This window comes from Bos indicus x Bos taurus, chromosome 8, assembly GCF_003369695.1.
Source record: "Bos indicus x Bos taurus breed Angus x Brahman F1 hybrid chromosome 8, Bos_hybrid_MaternalHap_v2.0, whole genome shotgun sequence".
NCBI classification, from domain to species: domain Eukaryota; kingdom Metazoa; phylum Chordata; class Mammalia; order Artiodactyla; family Bovidae; genus Bos; species Bos indicus x Bos taurus.
Genome location: NC_040083.1, coordinates 99,751,681 through 99,764,321, shown reverse-complemented (window position 1 = coordinate 99,764,321; position 12,641 = coordinate 99,751,681). Strand labels below are relative to the sequence as shown.

General features: G+C 50.2%; 1 protein-coding gene across 1 annotated transcript; it reads left to right on the top strand.

Annotated features, from left to right (window-relative positions):
• Positions 1 to 211: 211 nt before the first annotated feature.
• Positions 212 to 7,546, top strand: C8H9orf152 (chromosome 8 C9orf152 homolog). Its single transcript, XM_027550486.1, has 2 exons — positions 212 to 1,468; positions 5,767 to 7,546. The coding sequence occupies exons 1-2, from the start codon at positions 1,276 to 1,278 to the stop codon at positions 6,276 to 6,278; spliced, it is 705 nt and encodes a 234-aa protein (XP_027406287.1). The 5' UTR covers positions 212 to 1,275; the 3' UTR covers positions 6,279 to 7,546.
• Positions 7,547 to 12,641: the final 5,095 nt, after the last annotated feature.

The window sequence follows — 12,641 nt, the reverse complement described above, 5'->3', positions numbered from 1 at the left end:
TGGACTGTAGCCTGCCAGGCTCCTCTGTCCTTGGGATTCTCCAGGCGAGAATACTGGACTGGGCTGCCATTCCCTTCTCAAGGGGATCTTCCCAACCCAGGGCTTGAACCTGCATCTCTTATGTCTCCTGCACTGGCAGGCGGGTTCTTTACCACTAGCACCACCTAGGAAGCCCATATGGCATATATCACCTAACAAAGATTTACGCTCCATCTCTTGTCCAATGTCCTATGGCTAAATACCATCCCACTGCTTTCCAAAATGTCTCTAAATTCAGCTGCTACTGTTTCCACTGCCTCTGCAAATACTTTGGGTAACTGTGTTAGGAGAAGATAGAAAGCTTTATCGGTCAAATGCAGCCCAGGATAGATCAAAGCTGATGTGTGTGAAAGAGAGACAGAGTTTAGGATTCAAACAGGATGTAGGCACGGTGGGGCTGCCAAGCAGAGGGGGAGGGTGCACCCAGCTGTGGGTAAGACAAACACCAACCTGACTGGTTGGGAAATGCTGAGACCACAGAGGCTACACTGAATGTCAAAGGGGGTGGGGCTGGCTGGAGGCCACGGCTCGCTGGGGCTGGGCTTTCTCCCGGGTTGCACACCGTGGGGGTGAGTGGAGGTCTCAGGGGTACCTTGCTGCTGGGTCGGTCTCCCTCTGCCCAATGCTGGTGCATATCCCCTGGGCACCAGCTCCTTCGCCAACTGCCAACCAAACGGGCAGGTTTGCTGACAAGCATCCGCAGTCCAGTCCGAGAGGCGTGAGCCAAGTTGGGCACCTGGCCTCCCTCAGCACTTAGCTCCAGCTCTGCCAGGAAACAGGAGGTGTCATGGGAGCTCCTGGATTTTGCACTTTAGGATCAAGCAGCGAAGGACCTGGAGCAGGACATCCCCTGGACGCTAAAAGGATCTGAGCAGCTGGGCTTGCCTTTCGCCCTGCCCCCAGCTCCTCAGTTTCTCACTTCTATTTGCTCCTTGCCCTCTTCCTCCTCCTGCTGCCCTCCAGTCCTCACGCTTCTCCGCCGTCCATCTCTGCTGTCACCTTCTTCCTCCATTCTGTATCCCCTCTTTGGACCCCCTCCTTCCCTTCCCTCTCCCTCAATTTCCCTCTTGCAGCCCCCTGCCCCCCGACCGGCCCTTTCCACCCCACCTCCCCTCCTCCATTTCTCACTCTCCCTACCTTGCTCTCCACGGGATCTGGCTACCTTCCTCCTCACTTCCCTGAGCCCCACCACCCCCTCGCCCCGCCCATCCGTGTTTGCTTTCCTCCCAGATCCGGATGAAGGGGTTGCCCTGCCCGTGCCCCGCCCTGCCCCACTTCTGGCAGCTGGGCTCTTGCTACATGGCTGAGGGCTCCGGGCCTCCGGCCCCCCGGAAAGGGCCCCTGCTTAACATCCAGCTCCTGCGAGCCCAGTATGAAGGCCTGAGACGGAAGCAGAGGGCCCAGGCCCACGTCGTGGTGCTCCCGAAAGGTAGGGCTGGGCAGGTGCTGAGGGTAGAGGACCTGGCTGTGGGCAGAACGGGTGGCAGAGCTGTGGGCAGCGCAGGGCCAGGCCTCTGCAGGCCCTCCCGGTGGACAAACGCGGGGAGACAGGGTCAGAACAGAGGGGCTGGTTTGGGTACCAGCTGAGGCAGGGGGCTCCATTCCTGGCCTCTGCTCTTAGATTCTAATCTTGCTGAACTGGTCTGCCTGGTGAGCCGGGCTTGGCCCCACTGCTAGGCCACGTGGGGAGATGGGAGCTGTGCTTCCTGGCTGGGTCTCACTCAGGCACCTCCTGCAAACCAGGGCAATGGGCTCTGGAGAGAGAACACGTGATATTTCCAACAGCATGGGCATCAGCCAAAGGAAACACAGGGCCCAGGGACCCAGGAGGCACCCAGGCTCACCCACCAGCTGGAGAAGCACTGAGATATAGAAGCCCCTCCTTCAGGGGAGAAGCCTCCCTTCCATTAGGAACTCAAATTTATTCCAGGAGGAAGTTAGGAGCACAAGACTCAAATCTCAGCCCCTCATCCTCTAAACCCAGAGGAACCAGTTAAGAGAAGTAGGAAGACCCTCTGAGAGGTGTAGTCTGCCCCGGGGAATTTCCGTGGTTGTTTATATCGTTCACAGTCCCTGGGAGCCCACCCTGCTCTAGGCTGGGCTGGGAGGGAATCAGGGGCCAGAGGGACTTCACTGCCTGGGAAGTGACAGGAAGTGTGCTGCCATGGGCTAAAAGCGCCCCTCTCGTGTGACTTGGGCCAACCAGTGGGATCTGTCTGCACTGACCTGGCACAGCCAAATAGCACCCCCATCTGTGCAGGGAGAGCTGACAGTTTCCTAAAGCTTTCCCATCCTCAAGGGTGTTTATTCACTCACTCACTCAACAAACATTCATTAAACCTGTATCAAGTGAAAGCTGATTTAACACACCTGTGATTCCGACTCACAAAACTATATGATGTGCATGTCCCAAAGACATCACAAACTCAGCACACCGCATAGCATTTACCACCCCTGCCCCAACCTTCCCTGCTGGCCCCTTCTCCTGCATCCTGTAATTCAGAGCTCCTGCCTCCATCATCACCACGTGATGAGTTACCATGTCATGAGTTAGGACAGGTTAAGGCAAGGGGGAGTGCTCAGTCACTGCTTCCCCAGGGAAGGCTTCTGACCCACAGGCTCGGTCAGGGTCTTTCGGGGTACTTCTTTCACAGCAGTCTACAAGTTCACATTCCTGCTCTAGCTGTGAGAAACGGTGTGCTGTCTGACGGGATGTCCCCATATTGGTCACTGAAGGACAGCCTGAGCCCCAGCTTTGCCACTGACTGGCTCTGCGCGGCTTTGAACAAATCCCATAAATTCCTCTGTGACTCAGTTCCCTCATCTGTCAATCGGGAATAACTATAGTCCCCAAAGTATAAGATTGTGGTGGGAACGAAACAAATGAATATGGACAAAGCTCCTTGAGACTTTCTGTGTTGATCGGCTAAGGACCAGGTCACTAGGTCATACGAGACTGAGTTGGAAGGACACTTGAAGCACTTGGACTGGGAGTGAGGATTAAGGTGGTTCTCCAGGGAGAAATCAGAGTCCGATTACAAACTGTGAAAATGTTAGCTGCTCAGTCATGTCCAGCACTTTACGATTCCATGGACTGTAGCCCGCCAGGCTCCTCTGCCCATGGAATTCTCCAGTCAACAATACTGGACTGGGTTGCCATTTCCTTCTCCAGGGGATCTTCTGACCCAGGGACTGAAACCGAGTCCCCTGCATCGCAGGCAGATTCCCTGGTGGCTCAGACAGTAGAGAATCTGAGCGACATTCACTTTCAGATTATAAAAATGAAGTGAAAAAGTGGTAGAGGCAAAAAAGCAATTCCGCCTGCATGTTAGCCATAGGGGCATGGTGATACCACCCAGTGAGATAGGGAATATAGGAGAAAAATATTTCTGATAGAGAGAGATGAACTTGTGAATATGCTACATTCGAGGACTTCCCTCATGGGCCAGTGGCTATGACTCCCAACACCAGAAGCCTGGGTTCAATCCCTGATCAGGGAAATACATCCCACACGCCATAACTAAAAATCCCGCATGCCACAACTAAAGATTCCATGTGCAACAATTAGGACCCGGCACAGTCCAAATAAAAATTTTTTAAACAAGCTGCATTTGAGGGAATTATCTGTAAAGCTTCCAACCAGCCTGGATCTCGGGAGAGTAATTTGGGCTGGAGATATAGGTTTGGGGTCATCAACAAATTATTGGAAGTCGCAGGCATGGATAAAATTGTGGGGGACCAATCCATAAACTGATAGGAGGCTGGGAGGACAATTAGAGGTACAGAACGCTAAATTATTGAAGGCACAAGCAGAGGAAGAAAAGTCAGAGAGGACAGCAGTTGAAATAGTAGCAGATGAATACCAGCCTGAAAAAGGAAATTCATACATGCTGAATCTTGGATGAACCCAGATGAATCTTGAGGATATTATGCTAAGCGAAATAAGCCACAAAAAGACAAACGCTGTAGTGATTTACTCATATGAGGTACATGGAGTTATCAAACCAGAGACAGTAAGTAAAATGGTAGTTGCCACAGTGGGGGTGGAGGAGATGAAGAATTGTTTAATGGGTATAGTGTCAGTCTGGGAAGATGAAAAAGTCCTTGAGATCAGTTGTACAACCATGTGACTGGACTTAACACTACTGAACAATACACTTCAAAATGGCTAAATGTGGTAAGTTTTATGTTGTATGGGTCTTGCCACAATTTATTTTTCTTACATGGAGGAGAAAACCAGGAAATATTAATGCCATGAAGCCAAGCACGTAGAGGGAATTTAGAAGACAGGAGTCCTCTGTGTCCAGCACATCTGAGACCCAGGAAGACAGAGTGGTTATCGAGACCAGCTCCCACTAAAACTAGATTTCAGCATCTCAAGACACAGCGTTGCATCCGGAGAGGCAGGTATTCTGGGAGCTGATTAACGGCAGGAAGGCTCTGGAAATAGCTTTCCTCTTAACATTATGGGATGTATTCAGGTTCTAGAAATGGCAGGTGTTTTGGATCCCGAGCACTGGAGTTCCAGGCTCCTCCTGGCTTTACTCCTTTAGCAGCATCTCTCTATTCCCACTGTGGACGCTGTCACCTGCAGGGCCTTCTGCAGTGACAAATATCAGAATGCTCAAGGGTGCTTTGTTGACATTTCAGAGGCAATTCCAGGCTTGTCACAGGCCTCCTTTCTATAGGAAAATGACATTCAGTCATTCCTCCAACCCTCGCCACCACCAAGCGTTGACAAGAAACTCCACGTTCCACAAGGTGGTAAAAAGATGCCCCTGAGAAGGAACAGAGGCATCAGCCCAGCTGCTCATCCCTGAAGCCAGGGCAGGAGAGCAGACGGGGCTGCAAACATGTTTCCAGGACAGCGGCTATAAGATAAAAGATAAAGACCAGTCCTCCGAAAGGAGCTGCTTCAAGCACAGCCCCTCCTCCTCTGCCTTGGATGCTAAACCCACCATCAGAACCCCATAACACCAAAGAATAACCCCTTTCCACTGGCCAGTGTATATGAATCACACCTGTGGGTGGACATGTGCACGCCCTTGCTCCTGGTTGTTCTTTCAGCCTCAACTGTGACCTTCCCAGCTCTCCCTAGGGTTCACTCCCTCACCGCCAAGACTGAAGTCTATTATTAAACTCTCATTCTTGAATTTTCTTCCACAGCACTGCTTACCACGGGGACTTTTATTACCATAGTTTGTTTGCTTATTCCTTTTCTACTCCATTGTTTATTCCAGGACTTGGGAACACAGTAATGAACACTGAGACAAAAACGACCCCTTTATGACGTGGTCTAGTGGAGTAGAAAGTGAAAGGGTGGGTCCCTGGGTTGGGAAGATCCCCTGGAGAAGGGAATGGCAACCCACTCCAGTATTTCTGCCTGGGAAATCCCACGCACAGAGGAGCCTGGTGGGCTATGGTCCATGGGGTCACAAAGAGTCGGACACGACTCTGCGACTAACACTTTCACTTTCTACTTCACTAGGCCATATCATGAAGGGGTAGATTTTGTCTCAGCCTGGCACATTATAAATACTTAATAATGGACTGAATGAATAATCGTGCGTGAATGGGTGTGTGTTAGAGATAGCGCATGCACTGGGGATCTGGCCTCCTTGATGTCCTGGGCATGGACCTTCTCAGCTTGAAAGCTCTGAGAACCCCCCAACTGAGGGCTGCCCGTGTACCTTCCAGCGGTGACCTGTCGGCGCCTTGCTTTCTCAGGGGGGAACCTGCCCGCCCCAGCCGAGTCCATGGTCAGTGCTGTTTGGATTAACAAGGAGAGAAGGCATTCCCTGACCCCGGAAGAGGCGGCTCCTGAGGCAGAGGAGATGCTGGAGGAGGATGACAGGGGCTGTCTCCAGACCCCTGAGTCTCCGTGGCACACACACCTAGAGATGCACCGCCTGGTCCAAACCTTCCGCCAGGGAACCAGTCTCCACGTAAGACACAAGGACAAGTTCACGGGGTCTGAGCCAAGGCTCCCAGGCTTGTTTGAAGACACTCAGATGACTCAGCAAGAAACCACCATCCCAGAAACAGCCCAGCCTGAGTGCCAAGCAGACGAGTCACAGACAAAGACAGTGGGATCTGGCTTCCACGTGGGCACTCAGGGCCCTCCTGCCATAAAGAGGCCACACCGAGCTGGAAAACCAGCTCACTATCCATTTCCCCAGAGGAAAACTCCCAGGATCTCCCAGGCCGCCCGGAACCTGGGCTTATATGGTCCAGTCTGAAGCTCTCTACTCAGAGGCCTCCACTTTGAGGCCACGTATGGCCTCATCAAGGAACCTGGGAGGCAGAGGCACAAATGAGGCCTGGAGCTGTGAGCAGAGCCGAACGACGTCAGTTGTGGGTCAGACTGTGGGAAATGAACTTCACAGTGGGCACAGGGTCTTGTGCCTCAAAAAAAAGAAAAAGAGACTGCCCAGACCAGACTGCTCACAGCTCAGGATGAAAGGGTGTTGACCCATCAACACAGCCCCATTCTGCTCATATAAGAAGACAGTGCTGTGGACATCAGCTCGGTCCCTGGATCTAGAGATTTCTGAAACATAAAACAGAGACCCTAATCAATGGAAACCTCAGCAGTGCCCTGGAGTCAACAGGCGTGGGCAACCATGTTTTCAGTACTTTCTGAGGATTCCTCACATGTCCTGGAGAAGAGGAGCTCTGAGAACTGTCTCCTTCTGGTTGCTATGCCTGGAGGCCAGCACACTTAGAAGTCACTCCCTTCATTCATAGTGACCACAGCATTTCAGCCCCAGCCTCCCAGAATATAGTCACCCTGGGTAAAAAGCGTCAAGACAACGCTACCTGCTGTTCTGTGTGTTTAAGGGTCTTTAGGAAGAGTTGGTCTTCTCTCCCCCCTCATTGAGACTGCACATTCCAGCCTCATTATAGATTTATTTCCTTTCCCCTTCTCCCTCCATCCTTTCTTCTTTCCTATTTGTCGTCTCTCTCCTTCCCTCCCTCAATCTCTCTCTCCAAATTAAACATTGCCCATCACTGAAGATATATAGTAACAGAAGCCTCAGAGAAGAAAACAAAGCAATGTTCCTGCTTGGAAAAGTATATGTTCCTCAAAAACTGCTCCCTTTCAGCCACATTTGAATCATTCAGATCCTTCCTGGTATATTTTAAACCAAAGTGAAGCAACTGTTACTTGGTTAGTGGGGAAGAAAGCATCTTACCTGGTTAACTTTAATCAACACACTTAAACACACCTAAGGTGACTTTTCCTCACGCTAGCTTCTCTCTCTGTAAAGTTTCACCCACATCTTCCTTTTTCCCCGTGGTGCTTCAGTCTTGCCCATCCACATGGAGAGTTGTTAGCTAGGAGTGTCATTTTCTCTCAAAAACACATATGTGCCTTCTCCTTGAGCCACCCTGAAACTCCCTCCAACCTGGGGATTCCTTTTGATTCCTTTTGTGAATAATTAATGCATCAGTTGTTAGTTTTTTACAGTCTAATAAAAAACAAGACATTTTGCTGAAAACAAAACAACTTTATCCTTTGCTTTTATTTTACAGAGGCTTCCCACAAGTCAGTCCTCTTTCTACCATGGTAATCAGGATAGGATATGTTTTGCTGAGTAACAAACAAGCTCCAAATCTCACCATACAAGCTTACTTTTTGTTCACTCATAGACATCTCACTGTGGATATGGGCAAACTTCCAGCCCAGCTCTCCTACAAGTACTACTACTAATTCAAGCTTCTTCAATCTTGTGGCACCACCTTATCAACACTGGTTTCCCTAATTACTGTAGCAGAAGAAAGTGTATTAAAGAGTCAGGAACCAGCTCTCAAACCACTTTGCTTATGTTTCATTGTCCAAAACAAGTAACACAGACATATTTCCACTTCATGGGTATAAAGGAAATGCAATCATTCCATGTGCCTGCAAGGAGAGAAAGAATAGAAATATGGATGAACAAAAGTAATGACTAATACTGGTAGAGAGGGGCTGCTGCTGCTAAGTCGCTTCAGGCGTGTCCGACTCTGTGCAACCCCATAGACAGCAGCCCACCAGGCTCCCCCGTCCCTGGGATTCTCCAGGCAAGATCATTGGAGTGGGTTGCCATTTCCTTCTCCAAAGCATGAAAGTGAAAAGTGAAAGTGAAGTCGCTCAGTCGTGTCCAACCCTTAGCGACCCCATGGACTGCAGCCTTCCAGGCTCCTCCGTCCATGGGATTTTCCAGGCAAGAGTACTGGAGTGGGGTGCCATTGCCTTCTCCGAGAGTGGCTAGGTCACAATATTAGATACAATCAATTATTTTTAATATAGTAAGTAGCTATTAAGGGATTTACAAATAAGACTAAAATGATTTGACCTGCAGTTTAACCAGATGACTCTGGTTGTTCGTGGAGAATGAGTTGATGGTCATGCTAAAGAGCAATGTCAGGGAAAAGAATGACCAGGGCAAGTTCAGTGGAAAGACACTGTTAGGTAAAGCATGAGTGGGAGCAGAGAAAGCAAATGAAAGTAGACACATTTGACATAAATATATTTTGGAGATAGAATCAGTAGGACTTACTGAAGAATTACCAGCTAAATTTGAAGGATACTGAGTTAGAGATGCTTAGAGACACACAGATGAAAATATCAAATAGGCAAGTATATAAATGAGGCTAGATTTCTGGGCTAGACATAAGAACTGAAGTGTCATGAGTATGTAGACATGCTTCGAATGAGAAAGGCACACCTATGCGGACTGTAGAGAGAAGACAGGATCCAGAATGAGGGCCAGAATGAAAACTCCCAATGCACTTAGTTGAAAAATCTCTAAGGATTTTTCCAATCCTTACTCAGAAGTGGGGTAGAGGGAGGAGGAGACAGTGAGGGAACTGAAGAGAAGTGACCAGGAGAGAAGGGGGCTCCCAGATGTCGAGTCTCAGACCTCAGAGGCAAGAGATAGAACAAGATTTTGCACGGGTCACTCCCCTAACTGCAAACCTCCAAATGCCCATTTTCTAGAGTCCACACTCTTCCTCTATCTGAGGAAGTCCAAGAAGCAACGCCAGATGTTAGCAAGTTCAAGTCAGAGCCAGCTGATGTCCACCAAGGCTGACAGCGTCTTTGCCCCAGAGGCATGGCCTTCTCCTGGGATGGGGTCATCCTTGTTCCTGGGGAGGAGCTGAGGATTAAGTGTTCTCTGTGGTAGAGCTTGAAGGGAGAGGGGCAAGGGGAAGGTTTGCTTTGAATCCTTCCACTCTTTCCCACAAGGCTGCTTCTGCCAGGAGCATTAGACCAGAACAATCTTTATTGCTCAATTATAGGCACACCACTTCTCCTAACCCACAGGCGGTCAAACCTGTGTGGCAAAGGGCTCAAATGACCTGTGGGCTGTGGCCACCCACTCTGATTTTGTCTCCCTTGACAGTCAGGGCTGGAGCTAACCTTCTTTTTCTATATTCTCCCCAAGATTGACAGAAGGTTTTTCCAAAACGAGACAATAAATCCTGCCTCCAGTCGCTTACCTTAGGGTAACTGAGTCTTCCAGCCCACGTGCCATCTTCAGGGGCTTGGAGGCAGGTGCATCTGGGCTCGTCTCAGCACTTACCATTGGTAGACCTGACCTCAGTTACGCTCAAAGCCGCAAATTGCCCAGTTGTAAAATAAGGTGATAAAAGGCCCTGGAGTGTGGGAGGTGGGGAAGGAAGTATCTGTCACATTAGCAGTCAATTCTAATCTATGCCCGCTAGGGGGCAGGCTCCCCTCAAGCCCGCTCAGCCTGATTCCTTAACTTAGCCCGTGGTTGTTCAGTCGCTCAGTCCTGTCTGACCCTTTGCGACCCCATGGACTGCAGCACGCCAGGTTACTCCCTGTCCTTAAAGCCCTTTCATCCCAGTTCTTAAGACTTCAAACGATTCGAATGTAAAAGTCTACCGCCATACAAGTCAGATCCCACCAAACTCCCCACCCCCAAGCACAGCCCTGATTTACACCTTTAAGGTGAGAGGGAGAGGCGTGGTCATCTTGCCCACACACCCCTCCCCGCCTCCGTGTGCACAGCTTTTTGGTTTTAGGGTAGAAGGCCACAGGCCACAGAGGGAGGGCCCTTTGTGTGACTGGCTGTGGTGTAGTTTGGGTCTCTTTTGCCTTGACCTTTACACTAACCTAGCTCGAGGTCTGCAGGTTGGTGTGGACAGGCGGTGGCCGCCACAGGCTCCTGCAGATGAGAAACTCCACTGCAACAGCTCCCTTTGCCTTGGAGGGGAGCGGGGTCGGGGCGGGGGGAGGGGGGAACGGGGGGAGGGGGGGGGAAGCGGGGGGGGGCGGCGGGGAGGGTCCCTCCTGAGAATGGTTATGCTTGGTGGTGCAGCCAGCCACCCACCCCTATACTTGCATCAGAGGTCCACATCTCTTTGTCCCTCCATGGCCAAGGTCTCATCTACCCTCTGCTGGCCCACTTAGGCTCGTAGACACAGATGAGGTATTTTCTGCACCTAGATGCTGTAACCATCCTTACACCTTATCCCCTTAGGGATTCCATATTGACTTTTTCCCCTCTGAGGTCTCTCCCCTTCTCTTGGGGCAAGCCTACTTGCTGAGCAATCATCCAATTGGGGAATAATGTGTCACTCCGCCCCCTTTCTTGCAATACGAACAACCTAAAAAAGAAAAAAACCTCTTTGAACTTCCAGCCTCCCTCTCTCTTGTACTCACTTCCAGGGACAGGGAAGAGGGAATGGCCTTTATACAAATACTGAATGTCCTGCAAAGGTCAACAAAGCCGGACGCTAGTTAAAGTGCTAAGCACAGATTTTCATCACTAGTAGGCTATTGCAATAGGGCACTGAAAGCTTCCATTTGTACAGCAAAGACTGAGTGTTTTAAGGGGGAGAATGAGGAAGTAGGGAGGTGGGGAAGTAGGGATCCAGTGGTCAGGAAAATGAAAAATTATAGAAAGGAGAAGTGTGGGATCAGTCCATGTAAAACCCATCTGGGTTCGCTAACTGGCACCTACCAAAATCAGGTTCCTATGGGCTTCCCAGGTGGCGCAGTAGTAAAGAACCCACTTGCCAATGCAGTGAGACATAAGAGACTTGGGTTCAATCCCTGGATCGGGAAGATCCCCCTGGAGGAGGGCACGGCAATCCACTCCAGTATTCTTGCCTGGAGAATCCCATGGACAGAGGAGCCTGACGTGCTATGGTCCACGGGGTCGCAAAGAGTTGGACACAACTGTGGTGACTTAGCACGCACCCACCCTCCCACAGAGATCAGGAGACAAGGACCCTGTCTTCCTCCAGGTGTTGGCTGTAACAAAATAGTAAAATACATTCTTTTGGCATCATTGTAATTTCTCAGACAGGCATTTTAAGGGGGGCTTGGGTCCCTGAGGATGCTGCCTTAGGAACCATGTTCACATGGGCTCAAGTCTTCAAAGGCCAAAGCTGAGGGCTAGTCAGAGAGAAAGGACCCATGGGAGCCTAGCTAGGGTTTGGTCAAGGAAAGAATCTTTGTCAGTCCTCAAGGGCAGCTTCCTGCCAGTCTCAGATAAGGGTCTGAAGAAAAAGAGTCATGCCCAGTCCATCAAAATATTAAGAGCATCTGTCGCCCATAGCTGGGCTTCTCAAATATGGGCAGGCATCAGAATCACCTGGACAGCTTGTTCAACCACTGCTGGCTGATCCCCACCCCATCACTCCCTCAAGCAGCAGCTGTGAATGGGCGGGGCAAGAATCTGCATGTCTAACAAGGTCCCTGGTGGTGCTCATACTGGGAAACACATTTTGAAAACCACCGCTTCGCAGACTATGGCTGAGCTACAGACCTGGCAATTCTTAACATGTGAGGATTCTTTGTGCCTTTTGTTTTCAGCTGTGGATCACAGACACCATTGGGGGAAAATGACGATTCCATGGGCACCACGACTCTCCTATTGTAGCAGCTTCAATAGGGGAGCCCCTGTCCCCACCCCACCTCCTGGATCTATCAGACTGAGTGGGGGCTGTGAGCAGAGGTAAGACACTGTCACCACCCTGACTGTGTCTGGACTGAGATGACTGTTTCTTCTTAGTAGGAAATTAATCCTGCAGTAGACCCCTAGGTGGCTACGCGCGTGCGCACACACACAGAACCCTAGGTGGAAGGGAGAATTTACCTCCAGAAGCTGAGCTGTTGATCGGGCACACACACAAAAAGTACCAAAATCCCCAGCCATTTTCTAAGTCGAGAACTTCCCAGGCATCTGGATTCCAGGCAAACTCACAGGAAATACAGCATCCTGTCCACGGCCCCGTCTGGCCTCCTCCCTATGCACTCAGGCTCCCCAGGGAGGTGCCTCCAGCACTCTTGCTGCCACGGCTCACACCAACTTAAGAAAAAGGGTTTCCTCCACAGTCCCTGCTTCCTCATAAACCAGGGTTTTGTTATGTTACTACTGATTGGGAGATTTTTGTAGAAACTAATGCCTGTGGCTGGTGATTTTTATTTTGGCCAGTCAAAAATTATTGTTATTTCACGAACATTTTGCGAGTTATTACATTCAATTGTTGCTTTTGAACTGTGGTGTTGGAGAAGACTCTTGAGAGTCCCTTGGACTGCAAGGAGATCAGTCCTGAATATTCATTGGAAGGACTGATGCTGA